Source organism: Microtus oregoni, unplaced genomic scaffold (genome assembly GCF_018167655.1).
Source record: "Microtus oregoni isolate MIOR12 unplaced genomic scaffold, Mior012 000002F_ref0000024, whole genome shotgun sequence".
Classification (NCBI taxonomy): domain Eukaryota; kingdom Metazoa; phylum Chordata; class Mammalia; order Rodentia; family Cricetidae; genus Microtus; species Microtus oregoni.
Window position 1 is genome coordinate 29,370,049 of NW_024543061.1, and position 22,326 is coordinate 29,392,374.

General features: G+C 46.6%; 1 protein-coding gene across 1 annotated transcript; it reads left to right on the forward strand.

Moving 5' to 3' along the window:
* The first annotated feature begins 171 nt into the window (after positions 1-171).
* Positions 172-19,186, forward strand: Rpn1 (ribophorin I). The gene is made up of 10 exons (XM_041642747.1): positions 172-465; positions 4,407-4,471; positions 5,861-6,167; positions 10,050-10,259; positions 12,475-12,667; positions 13,629-13,728; positions 14,999-15,137; positions 15,241-15,360; positions 16,887-17,132; positions 18,609-19,186. Exons 1-10 carry the CDS (start codon positions 208-210, stop codon positions 18,789-18,791), a joined length of 1,821 nt encoding a protein of 606 aa, XP_041498681.1. The 5' UTR covers positions 172-207; the 3' UTR covers positions 18,792-19,186.
* Positions 19,187-22,326: the final 3,140 nt, after the last annotated feature.

Below are 22,326 nucleotides of genomic sequence, written 5' to 3' on the forward strand. Positions count from 1 at the left end.
TCATCTTGGTAGTAAAGAACAGTTCTGCACCCCAAGAAGCAGGCCTGCGCTTTAAGATTTCAGTCAGGCGCCCCGTGGTTGCCCGGTTGCCCTGGAGACGGGGTCCTTTCTGGCGGGGCCCAGCCATCTTGTGGTGCTGTCGTCCAATCAGCGGTTGCTCCGTGGCTGGGGGGCGGGGCGCTGGTCGCCGGCGCTCTGCTCGCGAACATGGAGGCGCCGGTCGGCTTGGTGTTGCTGCTGTGGCTCGGGGCCTTGGCCCCGGCGCCCGGCAGCGCCTCTTCGGAGGCTCCGCCGCTGGTCAACGAGGATGTGAAGCGCACGGTGGACTTGAGCAGCCACCTGGCCAAGGTGACGGCAGAGGTGGTCCTGGCGCACCCAGGCGGCGGCTCCACGTCTCGAGCTAGCTCGTTCGTCCTGGCCCTGGAGCCGGAACTCGAGTCGCGGCTGGCGCACCTCGGCGTGCAGGTGAGCGGAGAATGGGCCGGGCTGCCGCACACGGGCTTCCTGCGGCGTCGGGGATCCCTGCGGAGGCCGGGGCGGGCGGCCGGGAAAGTGAGGGTTGTCTGGAAGGCTGGTGTGGAGGGGACAGCCTAGAGGTCGGGGTCCACCATCCCTCTCGTCAGCGTATCCACTCGGACACGTCAGCACAAGCTTCGGAGCGGCGGGCGCCGCCCACGTGGCAGCTCCGGAGCCCGAGGCGACCCCTTGGTCTCCTGGCGACCACCTTCCACACCACACCACACCACAGCACAGGAACGTCTTGGCTGTGGCCAGGTGCGGTGCTTCGGGCGCCTAGCTTTCCCCCCTGTCCCCTGGACGTACTCGTCCAGCGAAGGCCCATCAGTGAGTTAAATCGAAATTCGCGAATGCAGTTGTCTGTCTGATGTAAACTGTTCTCTCTAGCCAGCGGCATTCGGAAATACGACAGGTTTCTGGTATCTTGAGTTTGTCATTAATCACACTGGGTTGATGTAACACACCTCTAAAGCTGCTGCTCAACACTTGGCTAGTGTTCACACTTGAAAAGCCCCTGTGCTGTACAGAAAGGTGAAACCCGCGTCTCTTCCTCCGCGCACCGCCTCTGTTGGAACTCCGCAGCGTTAGCTTCCTGTGCCTTTCAGTGAGCACACTTTTACGGCTTAGCCATCGTGGTCTCTGGGAGTAGAGGGACTGTCCACACAGGTTGCTTTTTATTACCGTTTCCATTAAACTGTATTCATTAAGTGATTACCGACTTTATTAGGAGGAGACTAGTAATTACAGTATCACATCCTAAGCACACCACATTCTCCTGACTAATGGAGCTATAATAAAGCAGGGTACATTGTCACTGGACCTGGCTCCTTCGCACTGAAGCCCTGTTCACGCTGAAGCACAGCTTTGCTTGGCTGTTTCTGGAAAGACATTCATGACTTCTCTCAACTTACCGAGCCGCTCGTGAGTGTTTTGAATGTTCAGCCCAAGTTCGTGAAAGCCAGTCATGACTTCATGAGATCGCAATATATATAATCATAGCCGTTGAGGTGGAGAAGGCACTCAAGTTGGGCCACTCCGTGTGGCTCAGTAGTCAAGAGCACAGGGTATCCAAATGTAATTCCTAGCACCTACACAATAACTCATAGCCATCTGTAACGCCAGTGCCAGGGTGCACAGACATACATGGAAGCAAAAAAAAAACCATACACATTAAAAAGAAAGGAAAAGAGAAGGTTGCATCAGGTATTTTAAGTGCTTTTTCTGTTACAGCAACTTTTTGAGGTATAGGTGTTACTACATGGCTGTGGAAGCATCTGCCTTGGAGCTGCTAACCCCACAAATGAAGGTTTATAATTTGTTCCATGCCCTGTATGTTGCTGCATTATTGACTGCTTGCTTTCTGGCCGTGATATGAGACTAGTTCTGATATTTCTGTTTATTCACAGTGGTGTTAATTCTGGAGGGAGGCCAGTTGTGTATGTAAACTGCATTATACTCCTACCTTGTGAGACACAGGGACGCCAAATGTGAGAAGGAGCACATACTGCGTTGGGAACGTGGGTGAGGTTGGATGGGTTACAGGAACCCTTTTAGGAACTGGTAGAAGGACAATACTGATTATGTGGTTTGAGCCATCACTATTATTATTATTATTATTAGAGACAGGGTCATGTTCTATAGCCCTAAGACTATTTTAGAACTTGAATGCTGATGGCTAAAAATGACTTTGAACTTCAGATCATCTTGCTACTTTTCCCCATGTACTGGGACTACAGTTTTATAACACCATGCTTGGTTCTCTTTTACTTTTTACTAAGTCATCAATATTTTTCATGAATATCAGTAAGCTATGCATTAACAAAGAGTTCTGAATAAGCAAACTTTTTGGACTTTCTGAAGTACTAAAAATGATATTTAAGAAATTGCTTTTGGAGTTGGGAGATGGTGATGGTGGCTCCTACAATCCCAGCAGTTGGTGGGAGGGTCGGTAGTTGAAGGTCATCCTAAAGGGAGTGTGAGGCTAGCTTGTGCTCTGAGACTGACTTCCTATTGAGCTGGTGTGTGATGCGATGGTAAAGCACATGCCCATCTGTGCAGGCCGTGAGTGCAAGTCTCAGCTCAGCACCGCACATAGAAGTCTTCTTCATAGCTGTGTGCTCTCTTGGGAATTATTGCTTCAGTCCTAGAATTTTTTATTTTTTCCATGAGGATAGGTTAGTCTGACCAAGGGTTAGTTAGTGGAGAGTATGTATGTTTTCCACATAGACTGCCACAGTCTGTGACTCCAGATAACACCTCAGGAAGCCTCAGCAGCCTTCTAAAGTTAATCTGGTTGCATGTCTGGTGCCGTTAAAGGGTAAGAGTACAGCACGGCCCATAGCGGCCCCTAGGGCTCCTTTCCCCTAAGGCCTTTGCACTTCTGCCACTCTGTGGGATCAGAAGTTTTGGTCACAGCTGGGACTTCTGTTGTTTCCTTTTATTTGTACTTACGGTCATTTTGATATGAAAAAGAAAATGTCCAGAAGGAAGTCTTTGGAACATTTGGGAAGTAAACATGGAGATAAGGTCTTTATGTGTATTTGATTGTTTAGGAAAATGTTTATAGTAACTCTTCCGTGATGTTCAGGCTAAATCTTATGGTTTCAGATAAAAAATAAAGTTGGATTGGGATATGGCTCACTGGTAAAGGTATTTGCCTGGCCCTGACTTCAATCACCAGCACTACAAACAAAATTTCTAGGCCAGTGAGAAGGCTCAGGGGGTAAAGGCCCTCATGGTGCAAGTCTGATTTCGATTGGAGTGAGTCCTGAAACCCATATAAAAAGCCTGGTGCAGTGATCCACATCTGTAATATCAGCACTGGCACCTTCAGACGGGAAACAGAGATAGAAGAATCACCTGGAAGCTTGCAGGCCAGTAAGCGTGGAGTACCCACCATGGCAGGAACAGCAGAAGAGATCCTGCCTCGGTCTCCACACATGTGCACGCTCCCCCTCCCTCTCCCTCTTCCTTCCCCCTCAAACACACATATACATGCACATACAACACACACATGAAAAAAAAAACTATGAAAAGTTACTTTAACGTAAATATTGTAAAGAAGTTGGTGTATTAGTTTCCTTTCTATTGCTATGATATAACTTCAAAACCAAAGCAGCTTTCGGAAAGAAGGATTTACTTCTTTGGCACTTGTAGTTTCAGAGGGTTAGAGCAGAGGTAGCAGGTGGCAGGTAGTTGGGAGCAGCAGTGAGAATTCACATTTGATTCACAAGCAGGAGGCATAGAGCACACTGGGAATGGTTGGAGTATTTTTGAAACCTCTTAGACCACCCCCCAGTGACACACATTCTCTCAGAAGGGTTGTCTTCATTGGGCTTTCTATTGCTGTAAAGAGACACCATGACCATGCAGCTGTTGTAAAGGAAAACATTTTTTGGGGGCTCACTTAGGGTTTCAGAGGTTTAGTCCGTTATTATCATGGTTGGACATGGAGACACGGTGCTGGAGAAGGAGCTGAGAGTGCTACATCTTGATCTGCAGGCAGCAGGAGACTGTGGTACCCTGGGCACAGCTTGAGCATAAAAAACCTCAAAGCTGGCTTCCATAGTGACATACTCCCTCCAACAAGGTGGCACCTCCTAATTGTGCCACTTCCTATGGGCCAAGCTCTCAAGCACATGAGTCTGTGGGGACCATACCTATTCAAACCTCCACAGAGGGCAAGCCTGAACCCTTCACAAATGGTAACATTCAAACCTCCCCAGAGGGCAAACCTGAACCCTTCACAAATGGTAACACCAACTGGGGGCCAAGTATTTAAGCATGAGCCTTGCAGGGCATTCTCATTTAAACCATAATTGTTAATAGTTGGATTAAAATTTAGAACTTGAAAATATAAGAAAGAATGAACTACTCTTTTTCTGTTATAGGTAAAGGGAGAAGATGAGGAAGACAGCAACCTGGAAGTACGTGAAACCAAAATGAAGGGGAAAAGGTAAGCAGGCAGACCGAGAGGTGTTTCTAAGGTGGCTAACCAGATGTTTGGGATAGGTGGGGTAGGTAGAGACATCAGAAAATCCCCTAGTTGTCTAGCTTAGAGTTGGCTGCATGGCAGTGGCTGTTAACAGAGGAGGGGATCTGCTGGGAATGGTACTGGTGTTTTGAATTGACTGGGCCGTCAGCATAACTAACAAGGAAACGTGAACACTGCTTACTCAGGACCAGTCGTGAAAAGAAAAGCAGATATGATACTTGAAGCCAAGAATGGGATAAAACTGTCCTAGAAGACGGAGGGCTTGAAGTGTTGTCTTAGTTGTGAACTTTTTAAAGCAATATGATGTACAGTGCTGTGAGTTCTCAATTAAGTCATCCACATTCTAATCATTGAGGGTGAATTACATGGGAACATGTTTAAAAGCCTTCAAGTTTTTACTAATGACATACTGGGTCTAACAAAAATTCATTTTTTGGCTTAGGAAATTAAGACTCATTAGTTTACAGGCAGTATCTCCTTGCTCACTTGTATGCATGCTGCAGCTGGACATGCATAGGAGAGGACAGCTTGCAGTAGTGCTTCTCTCCTCATGTGAGCCTTGGGGCTTGAACTCAGGTAGTCATGCTTGATCGCAGGCCCTTTTATCCACTGATTCATCTCTCTGCCCCAAGCATTTTTTAAAGAAAATGTTTTTGTTTGTTTTTTGAGACAGGGTCACTTTAAAATTAATTAGTTGACTTTGTGTGCGGGGGGCATTTTTCTTTCATATATGTGTGCACCACTTGCATGCAGTAGCCTCGGAGGCCAGAAGAAGATGACATATCCCCTTGAAACTGGAGTCAGAGTAGTGAACTGCTGTGTGTTTGCTGAGAATCAAATCTGGCTCCTCTGAAAGAACAGCCAGTACTCATACTGTTGAGCCATATCTCTCATCACCCATTTTCTTGAGTCAGTCTCATTAACTCCAGCTGATCTTAAACTCCCTCTTACTAAGGATGACCTTGAATTCTTGTTCTTTCTGCCTTTATCTTTCAAGTGTTGGGATTAGCGGTCTGTCACTTGACCTGTCTCTGATAGTTTTTATGTTTTTATTATCATAAACAAACTTGGGATGAACATCTGGACACCCATCTTTAAAGGCTTAAGTTAATATATTAAAGGCGATATCTTTCATCTTGGATGAAGAATTTACTGTGACTTTGAGATACTAGCTGATTTCAGTATCTTTAGTCTTCTTGCTTTTCCTAGAACTTGTTACATAGATTAGACTGGCTGAGAAGTCACAGAGATCCACTTTCCTCTGCCTCCTAAGTGCTAGGAAAAAAAGGTGTGTGCTACCATGCCTGGACCAGTGTCTTTAATTCTAATTCTCTCGCTTTCCTCCTTTAGTGGGAGATTTTTCACAGTCAAGCTTCCAGTTGCTCTTGATCCTGGGTCCAAGATCTCGGTTGTTGTGGAAACTGTCTACACCCATGTGCTTCATCCATATCCGACTCAGATAACTCAGTCAGAGAAACAGTTTGTGGTATTTGAGGGCAACCATTATTTCTATTCTCCCTATCCAACAAAGACCCAAACCATGAGAGTGAAACTTGCCTCCCGAAATGTAGAAAGCTACACCAAGTTGGGGAACCCCACACGATCTGAAGACGTCTTGGATTATGGACCTTTCAAAGACATCCCTGCCTACAGTCAGGTAGGTTCCAGAGACCATCACTGCCAGGCTTGGATGGTATGTGCCAGTTGGCATTCAGAAAATGTTTGGAACCTATCTTGAAGTAACTCTTAGTCCCATTAACTTCCTCCTGAGAGCTGAGTTCAGACACTGGAAAGTGGGCATCATGGGAGAAGGCAATGAGGGCAGGGTCGTGATGGACAAGGAGAGAAACTGGGGTGACGGTGGTAGTAAACAGACCAGAGGCTAAGGGCCTTGGAATTGGTACTTTGGGAGAGAAAGCAATTAATTCATGATAAAAATTTTGTTGTGGGGCAAGGTCCAAGACTCAGGAGAATATCTTGAGTTCGAGGCTAGCCTTGTCTACATAGAATTCCAGGTTAGCCAGGGATACACAGTGAGACTCTGTGTCAAAAAAGAAAACAACAATTGACTGGGCAGTTAAAAGCACTGACTGCTCTTCCAGAGGACCTGACCTTCTTCCAGACCATGTGGTGGCTCCCAACTGTCTATTACTAGTCTTGTGGGATCTAATGCCCTTTTCTTTTCTTGCCAAGTTGAGGATTGTACTCAGAACTTCACACATGATAGGTAAGACTCCCACTGAGCTCCAGCACTGGCCCCTGGAATTCATTCTAGTCTTGCTTTTTTGTAGCACAGGCTATTGCTTCAGCCTTTGGAGCACTGGAAGTATAGGTGTGCAGTACTATTCTTTTTTTTTTTTTTTTTTTTTTAGTTTTTCGAGACAGGGTTTCTCTGTAGCTTTGGAGCCTGTCCTGGAACTAGCTCTTGTAGACCAGGCTGATCTCGAACTCACAGAGATCCACCTGCCTCTGCCTCCCGAGTGCTGGGATTAAAGGCGTGCGCCACCACCGCCCGGCCTATTCTTGACTAGAGATAATGCTATTTTTTTTTTTTTTTTTTTTTTTTGGTTTTTTCGAGACAGGGTTTCTCTGTAGCTTTGGAGCCTGTCCTGGAACTAGCTCTTGTAGACCAGGCTGGTCTCGAACTCACAGAGATCCGCCTGCCTCTGCCTCCCGAGTGCTGGGATTAAAGGCGTGCGCCACCACCGCCCGGCCTATTCTTGACTAGAGATAATGCTATTAATGTAGAGATCATGTTATATATAGTATTGCCTAATTCTTATGCTTAGTAACTGCATTGTACACTTTTTTTTGGTAGCCATTTCTCTCATTTTTGCCTTGTGTGGCAGTCCTGCCTCAGTCTCCCTAAACAGATGGTATTGCAGTTGTAAGCAGCCATTCCCCAGCTCAACAAACATTTTTTTTTCTTTTTGGTTTTTTTAAGGCAGGTTTCTCAGTAGCTATGGAGCCAATTTTGGAACTCGCTCTTTAGACTAGTCTGGTCTCAAACTCACAGAAATCTGCCTGCCTCTGCCTCCTGAGTGCTGAGATTGAAGGTGAACGCCATGGCCACCTGGCTGAAACAAACATTTTAAAGCTAGAAATGATGGCAATTGCTTGTAAAACCAACACTCAGGAGGCAGAGATACCAGGATTGTTTGAGGCCAGCCAGGCTTCATATTCTTTGTTTCAAAACAGAACAAACACCATGAGCATCTTAAGAATGAAAGTAAGTTCTTGTGTGTCTGTAGGTGTGTATTTGAGTCTGAGTCTGCTCACAAGTGTGTGCATTTGGAGTTGAATCCAGGGTCTTAGGCATGCTAAGGATGTGCTCTATCAGTGAGCTGTACCTATGATTCCTGCAGCATGAAGCTGCCATCCTTATAGTATTGGCACTGTAATGTGGGATTCCCCTCTGTATGCTGTGAATACCATTGGTTAATAAAGAAGCTGCTTTGGGCCTATTACAGTGCAGAAAAGGGCAAGGCAGGAATTCCAAGCAGATAGAAGAGGAGAGAGTAGACAGAGTCAGGGGGAAGCCATGTAGCTGCTACAGGAGACAGATGCTAGACACCAGACAGAGCCTTACCGGTAGGCCCTAACCACATGGCGACACACAGATTAATAGAAATGGGTTAATTTAAGATACAAAAAACTAGGCAATAAGAAGCGTGAGCTAATAGGCCAAACAGTGTTGTAATAATAATACAGTTTCTGTGTGATTATTTCAGTCTGGGCAGCCGCGAACAAATGAGCAACCTCTGCCAACAGCACTGCATAGTGTTCAGTAGGAGTCTGAATTGAATCTTAAAGGATGTGGTTAGAGAGTGAGAGAATAAGAGAATTTATAAAATTACAAAATGTGTTTGCTTCTCTTCCTGGACTTTGGAAAGAAGGGTATTTTCCTAACATTCTAATTTTATATTGCCTTTCTGAATTATGGGCAAGTTCATCAAAGGGCATTACTCAGTGACCAGAGAGACCCCAAACCTACTCCCCGTTGAATCTAGGACCTTTGTGTGCTGGGTAAGCACCCCAGCACTAACCCATATATAGTCTCAACCCCAGAGAGTTTTTTTAAAATTTTAGTGTGTGTATGTATGTGTGAGTATATGTGAGATGTGTTGGTGTGAGTGCCACAGCACATGTCTGGAGGCCGGAGGACAGGTTTTGGTAATAATTTCTCTTCTATTATTATATGGGTCCCAAGTGTAACAGCAAGTGCCCTTACTTGCTAAGCCGCCTTGCTGTTCCTACCTGAGATTAAAATAAAGCTAACCTCTGGGGGAGTTGGCAGACAACTTGAAGAATTATGCAGACACTTGGACTCAGAATTTCCACTTGCTGAAGATCTAGTGTTGTTGCAAAGGTTGTGGAGACTGGGACTTCCAACCTGTTTGTTTTTTGAAACGGTTTCTCTGACTGTCCTGGAATTCCCTCTGTAGACCAGACTGGTCTCAAATTCAGAAATCTGCCTTCCTCTATCTCCAAGTGCTGGGATTAAAAGTGTGGCATCACACCTGGTCATATATGGTTGGGCTTTCTTGAGGGACTTTTTTAGACTGCCAGCCACGAATAATGGCACAGAGACTTACTGTTAATTATGAAAGCCTACAGTTTAGGCTAGTTCCCAACTAGCTCTTATAACTTAATCTGTTCCTGTTAATCTACGTTTTGCCACATGGCTTTTTATATCTCCTCCATTCTGTACATCTGACTTTCTCCATGTCTCTCTGGCATCTCCCATGCACCTATATTCATTCCGAGTTCCTCTCTCTCCCTGGAAATCCTGCCTATTCTCTCCTGCCTAGCTAGCTATTGGCCATTCAGCTCTTTATTAAACCAACCATGTGCCTTAGGCAGGTAAGGCAAAACATAGACCCATCTTCCTGCAGTATAAGCATCTTCCTGCTTCAGCCTTATTTTATTTTATTTTATTTTTTTAAAGACAGGGTCTCTGTTTCCCAGGCTGGCCTTGGAACTCATGGTGATTCTCCTGCCTCTGCTTGTTGAGTATTGGGATTATGGGCATAAATGACCACTTTTTGAAAGTTTTAGAGCAAGTTTCTTTCTCAAAAACAAAACAAAAAAACCTTCTATAGTTCAGGCCTGGAGATATGGCTTAGTGGTTAAGACCACATGCTATTGTTGCAGAGGACCTGAGTTCATGTCCTAGCACCTATATCTGGTTGCTTTAGGAGATCTAACACATTCTTGGCCTTAAAACCACTCTCTATATATTGGTGCTTAGTAACCATTCTGTGGATGATGCATAGGCCCTCTGTAGTTATTTTTTTAAGAGATTTATTTATTATGTATATGATGTTCTGTCTGCATGTATGCCTACAGGCCAGAAAAGGGTACCAGATCTCATTACACATGGTTGTGAACCACAATGTGGTTGGTGGGAATTGAACTCAGAACTTCTGGAAGAGCAGTCGGTGCTCTTAACTCTCTCCAGCCCTAGTTAATTTCTTTTAAATGAATGTTGATTTCTCTGTTGCCAAGGCTATGAACTGTTTGTTTACTTCTCTTCTAGGATACTTTTAAAGTACACTATGAAAACAACAGCCCTTTCTTGACCATCACCAGTATGACCCGGGTCATTGAGGTTTCTCACTGGGGTAATATTGCTGTGGAAGAGAATGTGGACTTGAAGCACACAGGTGCAGTGCTGAAGGGGCCTTTCTCCCGCTATGATTACCAGAGACAGCCTGACAGTGGCATTTCCTCCATCCGTTCTTTTAAGGTATGAGTGGCCAATTTGGACCTTGTGGGAACTGTATCTTTATCAGGCCTTTTTCTTGCTTTTCAGTTTTGGGGGATTAACTAATGGTGTTGTTGAGTATCAGTGTTAATCAGAAATTTTGGGGATTAACTATGGTGATTGCTAGTATCAGTGTTAATCAGAAGGTTTTGGGGATCATTTGTTGCAGTTCATAATAAAATAGTCCCACACTAGCCCAGAATGGAGTATAATAAAGGTTTATTTAATAGGGGCTGAACTCACAGAAAGGGTAGCAATCTGCAGTCCTCTACATTCGCTGGGAACTGGAACCAAATTCAGCAGCCAAGAAGCCCGTGCATGCTTTGCATCTGCATTTATAGTGCATGACACTACACCCAGAGTAGGGCAGTATCTTTTTTTTTTTTTTTTTGGTTTTTTGAGACAGGGTTTCTCTGTGGCTTTGGAGCCTGTCCTGGAACTAGCTCTGTAGACCAGGCTGGTCTCAAACTCACAGAGATCCGCCTACCTCTGCCTCCCAAGTGCTGGGATTAAAGGCGTGCGCCACCATCGTCCGGCCAGAGTAGGGCAGTATCTTAAAGGCTTTTGGCTAAAGGAGTTCCCACAGCAAATTAATGGCGATATTGAGTATCAGTGTTATCAGAAGGATCTTTAAGGGGAATGTTCTTGTTATGTGAATAGCATCCTGTATTATATAAATACTGCTTTTTCTTCTCTCTGCAGTGTGGGTTAGTCTGGAACGACCTGTGTAACTTAGACTATCCGTGAACTCAAGATACCTCCTGCCTTGGCTCCTAAGTATTGGGATTATAGACATGTGCCACTGTGCCTGCCTGGCCTTAGAGCAGTGGTTCTGAGCCTTCCTAATGCTGCCACCCTTTAACACGGTTCCTCATGTTGTGGTGACCCCAATCATAACATTATTTTTGTTACTACTTCATAACTTTAAGTTTGGTACTGTTATGAATAGAAATATGAATATCTGTCTTTTTTGATGTTCTTAAACATCAAGTGGGTTGTTGGGGTTATGACCCACGGTTGAGAACCACTGCCCTAGACTATGATTGTTTTATTTTTTTAGAAAATTTGAATAAAAGCCGGGCGGTGGCGCACGCCTTTAATCCCAGCACTCGGGAGGCAGAGGCAGGTGGATCTCTGGGAGTTCGAGGCCAGCCTGGTCTACAAGAGCTAGTTCCGGGACGGGCACCAAAGCTACAGAGAAACCCTGTCTTGAAAAAGAAAAAGAAAATTTGAATAAAGATAATCACATTCATAGTACCACCACCACCTAAACTTTCCCTTGTTTTACAGATTTATTTTATGTGTGTGTGTCTCGTGAGTGTATGAGCACCTACCTGAAGAGACTAGAAAAGTGTTAGCTATCTTGGAACTGGAGTTACGGGCATTTGTGAACTGCCTGACTTGGGTGCTGGGATCCATGCTGTGGTCCTCATGACTGAGGAGCAAGTTCTTTTAACTGCGTGGCCTTCTTTCCACCCCTGCTGCTTGCTTTTTAAGATTGGATCTGGTGTAACTTGAAGATGGCCTTGAGCTCCTTGGTGCTTCCTTTTAAGTGCAGGGGTATACTACTATGTCTTAGGCGATTTTTGTTTTTATGAAGCAGGATTGAGATTTATTAAGACTCTTAAGGTTACATTGAATAAGAACTTGTGTGCTTGTGTGTGATGTGTATGAGTATAGCTTTTAAATATGAGGGTAAGAGAATGAAAGAACCTCTCAGATGGGAAGACGACTGAGAAGTATGAGTATGGGCTTTCTTCAGCATCATCGTAAGCTATTAAAAAAATGAAGAGATTGAATGTGCCTTTGTCTAGGTGACCTCTTACAAATATTTACATATATTTACATATTACAGAAATGCTCACTCCCTGTGTGGACAGTGAGTGTTGCATTCTCCCTCGTCGGTACACTTGGAAGATGTGTAAGCTCATTGGGTGGAAAACTGTGTAAACTAGCAATTTGATACAATTCCTTATCTTCAGTTTCCTTCTTCTAACTTTAGTGTGCCCAAGGGTCTTTGCAAATATTTTATTTTGTTGAGAAAATTTAATCATTCATTGAAATAGATATGATGTCTAGATCTTCTGAAACTTTGGGAAAAGTGACTGTCTCGGGTCTGGTGTAGGCTTTATGCTTACTGGGTCATATTTCTGTGGAAGTTCCTGAAGTTTCTAGAAGGCATTCTGCTTTCTTGCAGACCATCCTTCCTGCTGCTGCCCAGGATGTGTATTACCGTGACGAGATTGGTAATGTTTCCACTAGCCACCTCCTTATTTTGGATGACTCTGTGGAAATGGAAATCCGGCCTCGATTTCCTCTCTTTGGTGGGTGGAAGACACACTACATTGTTGGCTACAACCTCCCAAGCTATGAATACCTCTATAACCTGGGTGAGTGTTGAACACAGTGAGAAAAGAATTGCAAAGGGCCAGCTTTTTCTTTTAAATTCTTGTGTTTGTTTAAGAAAAAAAATTAAATCACCAATGCTTATATGTAAGGAGAGTATTCTCTTATTATTCTTAGGAATGCTGAGGTACCTGTCCTTTTGTGAGTTGGTGTAAATTACTCTTGTAAATGTAATGCCGACATACAGTATCAGTTGAGACTCTGCAGAGGGTTATATATTATGCTTTTCTCTCCTTGGTCCCATCAGTTGCCCTGTAGCCCCTCCTCCTCCTCTCTCCTTCACAGACACTGCTGACCTGCTAGTCTTTTAGCTATTGATGTATTGTGAGAACTTTTTCCCTGGGATAGGGAGGACTAGCCATATCTACTGCTCTGCCTACCCTATAAGGTCCCAGTGGGAAATCAAAGTTAGATTCCATCGAAGTTTTCCTTGGGGAACCAGTGTTTATTAGACTTACAGAGTTAGGTGAGGAGTTACTGGCAGGGGTGTGGTGATCCTAAAGCAGTCACGCTGGAGAGTTAGCATGGAGAGCGCTCCCTTCCTCCAGTCTTCCCCAGCAATAACTATTCCAGCCTCTCCCTGAGAGGCCCTGAGGCCGACCTGTGCATAGGACATAATTTTGTGCGAATGTCTGAGAGTCATGGCTAGATGCTCAGGTGAGGGTCTGCAGGTAAGCACAGTGAGCTGAAGAGGATGCTGTGCTGGCTGTGCTCTAAGTGTCCGGGGATTTCAACATTGTTTATAGTTGTTCTGTCTTTCTGTGGCAGTTGGAGAAGAGCCAAAAAGCCTGCTCTGTCACCTCCAGCTCTCAACCCACCAGCTCTTGCCTGTGAACTCTTGATAACATCTCTCCCTTTGTGTAAGAGGATAAAGTTCATGTCTTGTCATTTCCTCTCCGCCATCTTTCTCTGCTCACACCATTGCCTGTACTTGCTGGTCCTCAGGTGATCAGTATGCACTGAAGATGCGGTTTGTGGACCATGTGTTTGATGAGCAAGTGATAGATTCTCTGACAGTGAAGATCATCTTGCCTGAGGGAGCCAAGTAAGAGACTGTTCCTTTCCTCTGCACCCCATTTCTCTGATAGTGCCTGGTGTCTGACGAGGGACCTGTGTTCTGGGTATAGTGTAGGTACTCATTAGATAGCTTTGACAGAAGCCTTTCTGTGGAACCTTTGACTAAAGCTAGGAAAGAGAAGTTCCATTTAAAGGAGGCCACGTGGTTTAGTTAGGAAGCTTTCCAAAAGCACAGTGTCTCCATATGCCTGGAGCAGAAGCCAGAGCCGGCCCAGTAGACCACAGTAATGGCCTGAGTCTAATGCCAGGGAGGAATGTGGAGGGCATTGCAGAGGTACACACCTGTAATCATAGGACTTGGAGCCTAGAGGCTCTTGAGTTGGAGCCCAGACTAGGCTACATTCCAGGCCAACCTGGGCTACATGCAGAAAGTACCTGTTTAATAAAAAAGGTTGGTAGACTTTGCTCCCAGCGAGTGACTGAGTGGAACGGCTATGGTGCCATTTCCTAGGCCTGTCTCAGTGTCTGGTAACAGACGGCAATCATTTTTGCTTAGTTTGAGCAGCTTGCGAAAGAGATGTTGATCAAATGAGAGTTTAACTTAAAGAGCCAGGTGTTGGAAAGGAAGTTGCAGAGGCAAGGACTGGAGCCATGTAACTCACGGGGAGGCTCTGGGTTCAAGCTCAGTACTGCTGTTGTGTGTGCAGGAACCACTGGCCGGGGTGTCTGGAGGACATTGGTGGGAGCAGATGGGCTACAGGGCTCCTGTCCTTGGCAAGAGCTGCTTATAGCTTTGTGTTACTTACCTGGTTTCTTGTCACAGTGTTTGAATGGTCTCTGTTGGTTCTTATATCTACTCCAGTGACCAGGATGACATGTGCTTTGACTGGTCCATGGAGGAGGAGTTGTTCCTTCAGGCCAGACTACTGTGTTACTATTTCTCTAGGGACTGTAGGCCTGGCCCACAGAAAGTGATACACATGCCCTAGTCCTAACAGAGACTATGATTCATGGGGGGGCGAGGGGGGGGAGGCATTTGAAATAGCTCCCAAGGCAACTCTCTAGGTCCCTAGGAGACTCTGGGTGGGCTGTGCTGGGCAGCTGTGCTCACTCTGCGAACCCATCCTTGTGAGTGCTGGGGGAGACTGTCTCATCTTCAGTTTTCTGACAGTGAGTTAGCAGTGGGAGGGGAGATACCTCTGGTGGGCAGGATAGAATAGTGTGAACTTGGCCTCCTGATAACTCTTAGTCTTAGAATTCTGCGGCCCCACACCCTCACCTGTGTCTGTGCTTTCCAGGAACATCCAGGTAGACAGCCCCTATGACATTAGCCGTGCTGCGGATGAGCTGCACTACACCTATCTAGACACATTCGGCCGCCCGGTGATTGTTGCCTACAAGAAAAATCTGGTTGAGCAGCACATTCAAGACATTGTGGTGAGTGACTGTGCTTGCTGTTCGTTGTTGGTACCGCCGAAAGCAGTGTTAGGCTATGGATCTGAGTTGGTCTTCCCTGACACCTTTTTCCTGGCTCCTCCAGGTGCACTACACCTTCAACAAGGTGCTCATGCTGCAGGAGCCTCTGCTGGTCGTGGCTGCCTTCTACATTTTGTTCTTCACCGTCATCGTCTATGTCCGTGTGGACTTTTCCATCACCAAGGTACTCTGCTCTCTCTTCCTAGCTGTCAGACAGTCCATAGGACCTTGTGGCTGGCCGTAATCCCCTACATTTTTCTGGCCTGTGCTAATTCTCCCTAGAGAGATTTCTTCCCCCTGTGGTGCTAGTGTGGAACCCAGAGCATCAGGCGGCCACTGACTGCTCCATAGACTTCTGCTTGTATCTGAGAATGTGATCAGAAGCACACCGTGTTAAGTCCCTGCTTTCTGCCTTGTTTTGGTTGTGGAAACAACCTGGACACTAGGTGAGGTAGGAGAATCATTGAATGGCAATTCTGCCTTGTCCTCCCTTTTTGCCATATAGGAAATTAATTTCATCTGCTGCTACTAGCCACTCTGATTTTGTGGTTCTAAAAAAAAAAATAAGGTAGATAATTTTTTATTCTTCTCTCATATAATGTATCCCCCGCCCCCCACACACACCATCCACTTCTCCCTTCTGAAAAGAGCAGCCTTTCCAGTAACGAGATGCAATGAGACTAGGCACAAACCCTCATTAAAGCTGGCTGAGGCAACCAGTAGGAAGAAAAGGGTCCCAAGAGCAGGTGAAAGAGTCAGAGACATCCCCACTCTCACTTTTAGAAGTCCCATAAGAACACCAGGCTAACAACCATAACATATGCAGAGGACCTAGGCAGACCCATGCAGGCTCTGTGATTGCCATTTCAGTCTCTCAGAGACCGTATGAGCTCTGCTAAGTTGATTTTGTGGGCCATGTTTTCCTGGTATCTTTGACCCCTCTTTTTCCTAAAATTCTTCCCTCTTCCTCAACGTTTCCCAGAGCTCCAAAGGAGAGGGACCTGATGGAGATCTCTAATTTGGGCTCTCTCTCCACCTAATGTTTGGCTAAGGGTCTAGGCAGATACTTTTATTGTCTTCTTACTTTGTAGGGACTGAATATATTTTTGTACTTAGCATTTTCCATCTGTCGGGCATGTTCTGGAATCCTCTGTCAGTTCACAGAGCTTTATCACTTGCGTGTCTGCAGATAGTCATTGATCAGTCATTGCTTACTGTGCCTACATCTACCTCATGTAACGTCCTAAGGATTTATTATGTAAAGGTAACTTGTGTCCACTGGACCTAAGCCAGCCTCTGAGTAGTGGGGCAGGCCTGGCCAGTGGCTGCACAGTGAGAGGATCTGGAGAGGATGGTAAGTGGAGAAAGAGTTCACCTTCTTTGCTGAAGTTCCTGAAACCCCATGGTGGTCTCCCCGAATCTTTCACGGCTAGAGATGAGCGCTTGCTGTGCCAGTGTCACGGCACACTCTACCATTACTGTCCTGAGCATGCCTGTGAGCCTGTGTGTGGAACTGTAAAGTAGTGTTTGCTTCATCTTGATGTCTCCTCCAGCCTTTGTAGGAAAGCCTGGTCCTCTAAGTGCCAGAAGGGTTTGACTCTGGCTTCCTAAGGTGTCCGCTATTGGCTGGTAGCAGTAGGCATCTATGGCAGATAAGTCGGAGTAAGCACCAACCTATCTGCTGACAGATGTGGTCTCTCTGCCCTCCAGGATCCAGCCGCAGAAGCCAGGATGAAAGTGGCCTGTATCACAGAGCAGGTATTGACCCTGGTCAACAAGAGGTTAGGCCTCTACCGTCACTTTGACGAGACCATCAATAAGTACAAGCAGTCCCGGGATGTCTCTACCCTCAATAGTGGCAAGAAGAGCCTGGAGACAGAGCACAAGGCTGTGACCAGTGAGATTGCTGTGCTGCAGTCCAGGCTGAAGACGGAAGGCTCTGACCTGTGTGACAGAGTAAGTATTAGTGTTGTGAGCCACTTGTCTGCAGCCCTCCACGTCCCCTTCAGGGACTATTTCTGCTTGTTGGAAGCAGCACCCATCGTGCTCTTTGGGCTGGGCTCGGCTCCAGGTGCCCCCAGATACTCACATGTGCAGGACCATGGGCTCTTCAAGTGGTGTCAGTGCTTGTGGTGGGATACGAAACTTTGAGGCATCTGTAGGTTGGCTTTGGAGAAGTTCTTCAGCTTCTCCAGCTCTGTGTCCCTGTGACTGGCAGTGAGGGCAGTGTCCTCCCTCCAGATGCCAGTCTTCAGCTCCAGATGGCCATGCCTGTAATCCCAGCACTCTGGAAGTGTGTGTATATGTGTAGGGGCATGCATCTTCAGATGAAGTCCAGACAGGCTACACAATGGGATCAAGGCAAATCCTGCCCAGAGGGTAAGATTTTGAAAAGGGGGATGAGGGGAGGCACCCAGACCTAAAACACTGGCTCTGACCCAGACTTTCTAAACTTGGTCAGATTATCCAATTTCTGTGTCTGTGTGTCCTTATGGGTAATGGGAAGTCAGTAGTCTTTCCAGTACCTGAAAGCGGTTTGTGTCAGTGTTTAGAGCCCCGACAGTCATGTACTGTGCGAGCCAGCTATTATTATCTGTAAGGGAAGTATTACCTACTTTAAAAAGTGCCCCTCAGAGTTCTTAGGCTCCGTTAGCGGCTCCACCCCCACTTCAGTCTCTTACTAACCCTAGTTCCTTTGTAGCACCCACCATGAAACAGTTCTTCATGTGTTTACATGAGTTCTGTGTGTCAACTAATGTCTGGTCCCAGTAGAGAGAGGGCACACTTAGGAAGCCTGTGTGCAGTCAGTCATCTTGCTGGGGTGTGAGCAGAGTTTTCATTGGGACTGCAATCAGCTCTGTTCCCAGCCGTTTTCCAGTAACCTCTCAGAGACTTAATCTTAATTACAAATGCTCTGTCAATAGCTTAAGGCTTATTGCTAACTAGCTCTTACAACTTAAATTAACCCATTTGTGTTAATTTCTGCCATGTAGCGTTACCTCTTTCATCTTGCACCTCCTGTTTCTTCTCCATATGTGGTGACTCCTGACTCCGCCCCCTTGTCAGTGTTCTTGTCTGGGTCTCTCATACAACCTTATTCTGTCCAGCTTCTTTACTAAACCAGTCACAGCAACATACATTCACATAGAGAAAAGGAATATTCCAAACTGGGGTCCCATGGATTCACCAGGTGTCAGGGTAGAAAGCAGCTTGCTTGTCAGAGCTGACAAGAACATGACCTGTAGGTGGTGAAGCTACTGTTTGGAGCCAGGTTTGTTTTCTTGGTGCCAGCCCTCTACCATGGGCACTGCTTTTTGCAGAATTTTGACTGTTCATGTGGGGCTCTGGATCTGTGGGCCTGGGAAGCGATGGGGCTCGTTGAGTAGGGTGAGAGGGTAGTTCTCAAACTCTTCCCTGCTCTGTCTCCGCCAGGTGAGCGAGATGCAGAAGTTGGATGCACAGGTCAAGGAGCTGGTGCTGAAGTCGGCAGTGGAGGCAGAGAGGCTGGTGGCTGGCAAGCTCAAGAAGGATACATACCTCGAGAATGAAAAGCTCAGCTCAGGAAAACGCCAGGAGCTGGTCACCAAGATTGATCACATCCTGGATGCTCTGTAGCTCATGTTTTCAGGGCAGGCCCAGGGTGCCTACAACTCAGCTGCAGTGCATAGAGGGAGGAGGCTGTGTTAACAAAAGACCTCAAGAAGGAAAAGCCAAGGCCCTACCTACAGAGGTCTGAGAAACTTGTCCCTTATTTCTGAATGGGTCCCTTTTTTAAAAAAAACAAAACAAAATCCTAAACAAAAATCCTGTATAAAAACCAAATATGGTTGTGTTTTGAACAAAGGCATTTTCAATAGTTGATTTAGTTTGTTTGATGCCTGGGGTATTTTTCCATCTGTAAGTCCTGTTTATGCCTTTCTAATTCCTAATGTTTGGTTCTTTTGTTAGTGTATGCATGTTTTTTTTAAAGAGTGTGTATGGCCAAATGAAAATAAAGGAGGGGCTGTGAACATGTGCTGTGCTGAAGTCTTGCGTCTAATTGTGGCGTTTGGGGATAATACTTTATTTTTTTGGTTTTTTGAGACAGGGTTTCTCTATATAACAGCCCTGGTTGTCCTGGATCTCACTTTTTAGAACAGGCTGGTCAGAAGATAATACTTTTATCACTGTGGATTTTCTCAGAGTTCACAAGCCAATTGTCAGGACATTGATGTTTCCTAATACAAGCCGAGAGAGACATCCCGGAGAGTCACAAAGCAGTGGTGTAGTAAGCCTTTTGTGTTCCTTAAGTCTGTGTCACACAGTCTGAGCATTGAAAAAGGGTGGTGAGCAGAGCAGAGGTGGTTCATGGAAGGGTGACAAGCAGACACCCCACAAATTCATGATCTCAGATTGACCACACTGAGGAGGACACAGGCCTGGAGAACACTGTAGTCTGGGTGTGTGTGGGAGGTGGGCATCCAGAACAAGATAGTCAGTGGGTCTGTCAAGGCTTTGGCTTTACCCCAGCATCAGGATAGACTGCTGTGAGAGCTGGGCCAGTGTTGGTATTTGGTCGCAAGAGACCAGAGTTTGGTATGAGAAAGCCGAGAGCGTATTGTAGTCATAGATGGGGCAGAGTGGATTCTGGTGCTTTGAAGTGTGCTGGGGTATAGTCCCATCTCCACCTAGCCCTGTCAGGTAACTCAGAGGTCAAGATGCTGTTACTGAGTCAGACTCTCGTGTCTCACATCATAGGCTACTGTTGTAATGTGACCCCCTGGGCTGGCAGACAGATGGTAGCCTATTGACAAGCTCACCTCTATGCTATCAGGTGTGCACACAGGAGTAGGCTGGTTACTGGGCAGGTGGTTATATATTTCTTAAGTTGGTGGACTGAGTTGCCATTTGTCCAGCCCAGAGCTGGTTGGGGAAATGGGATAGTTATGGTAGGTAGGAGTGCCTATGAAGAACATAGAATTAGAAGAAACCAGCCAGGTGGTGGTGGTACTCATCTTTAATCCCAGCACTCTGGAGGCAGAGGCAGATGGATCTCTGAGTTTGAGGCCAGCCTGGTCTACAGAGTGAGTTACAGAACAGCCAAGGCTACACAGAGAAACCCTGTCTTGAAAACAACACACACAAAAGACCTAGGGCCTGTGTGGCAGTATATGTCTGTAGTGCCTGCTGTGTAGAATTCTGAGGCAGGAGGATCATTTGTTTTGTTTGAGACAGGGTTTCTCTGTGTACCTCAGGCTCTGGCTGTCTTAGAACTCATTCTGTAGACCAGGCTGACCCAGGAAGATCACTTGAGCAAAGAAATTTGAGATCTATTGGAGCAATGTGGTGAGGCTGTCTTTTTTTTTAATTAAAGCAGTTATTGAATCAGTACTTTATTTTTAGTATCTACAAGCCAATAGTGAGCTCACTTCATTGAAGAATGAACACGATGTACAAAAAAAGTATGTTTATATTACAAAAGTATATCTATCTTCTGGTGCCGGACAAAAGTCATTGAGACAAAACCAAGACAAACTATCTTAACACCAATAAAGAGATTCCCAAGATAGTATTAGCCTCCTGAAATGGTGGAGGGAAGAGAGACCAGGGAATAAAGGCAAGAGATGGGCCAGAGCTAGCAACCAGTGAGCACCGCATCCAGCAAGATGGGAGGCCTGCGAGGTCAGCCATTTGCTTTGAGTTGGGTACAGAGATCAGCTGTACCGAGTGCTGGGTGCGGTGACCCTTGCAGGACCGTAATTTACGAATTTGGGAGGTGGGGGATGGTGCATCAAGCCTGGGCTACATATGAGATCTAGTCTCCCAAACAACAAAAAGGGAGGGAATAGGTGTGTGGTATATTTAAGATGGGAGGTCAGGAGACCTAAGGGCAGTCAAATCCAGTCCTGCCTCTCTGGCCTTGGACAAGGCTCTCTTTAAGATGGAACAACCTGCTCATAGGTTGACAGTTGACTTAAGGGACTGGAGCTGATTTTCTTGGGTGCTGGGACTCAAGCCGAAGCTTGCTCTGGGAGCTGCCTGTTGCGCAGCGTCAGCCCTGCTGAATGAAGAAGCCCAGGCCTCTGCCTTTTTTTTAGTGTTTGGAACCTTCAGGAAACAAGCCTCGCCAGATCTCGGTTTTTCGAACGTGCTCCAGTCGCCCCCTAGTGGACCCGAGGCGGAAAGGGCCACGTTTGCGCACTGGCATCACTATGGAGCTATGGAGAGGCAGGCGCCAAGACTGGAATGCGCAAGCGCAGTTGCTGGCCAGAGGCGAACAACCCCTGCGCATGCGTGCACCGCTCCTGAATTAAAGGCCTGGTTCTATCCAGCCTTGCCTAAAGCCACCTGGTCAAGGTGTCATTTATGCAACCATGCTCCAGTATTACTTACTGCACCTGGTTTTACGTAGCCTTTGGCTTCAGGAAGCCAAAGGGCGAAGGTCGTGAATTTGCAGGTGGCCCAGCGGTGGCCCCCCGGAATTTCTGGGCTGGCGCAGCATGTGCAACTAGTTCTCTCTTGTCTCCATCTTCCTTGCTGCCCTGGAGCCAAGAACCTCAGGTCATCACATCTCCATGTCTACCTGCACCTTGGTTCCCCAGTAGCAAGCAAAGCCTCAGTTTCCCTCTTGGAAATCTGAGAGGAGGAGAGGCCTGGCTCCACTTTTCACCAGATTTGGGGCCCTGAACGATGCACAGCCTCACTTCAGGTCCAGGCATGGCAGGTGGTCCAGAAACCAGGCCACCACCTCAGGCCACGTGTCCCCAGGCCACATGGCCGGTGGGTCCAGCCCTGGGCAAGCCTGTCTTGGCTCAGAGCACAGCAGAGGTCTGCGGGTTCTGAGCTGCCTCCATTTGTCTTGGAGGATGACATGGAGAAAACCCCGAAGGCCCAGTCGTCTTCACAGTTTCACCACAAGTATCCTGACCGGGTGTCTGGTGCCGAGCTGATAGTGCAGGCCCTGGCCGCAGCCCTGCCGGAAACCGCGCTGCCAGCGGTTGGGGGCTGCAGGCTGGGACAGGAAGCACCCCGGTGCACTAGGGGCCTCTGCAGGCCTGCATTGAGACCAGGTTGCCGCCATGTTGAAGGTGGACTCCTGGGGCTTAGCAGGTGCTGCCCTGTTCACCAGCCTCTCAGAGTTGTTGACTGTCTTACCCCATTAGGGTACCTA

Coding starts and splice junctions, on each gene's coding strand:
- Rpn1 (XM_041642747.1), top strand. CDS start 208: ATGGAGGCGCCGGTCGGCTTGGTGTTGCTGCTGTGGCTCGGGGCCTTG. Junction 466..4,406: donor TGGCGCACCTCGGCGTGCAG/GTGAGCGGAGAA, acceptor TTTCTGTTATAG/GTAAAGGGAGAAGATGAGGA. Junction 17,133..18,608: donor GCTCTGACCTGTGTGACAGA/GTAAGTATTAGT, acceptor TGTCTCCGCCAG/GTGAGCGAGATGCAGAAGTT.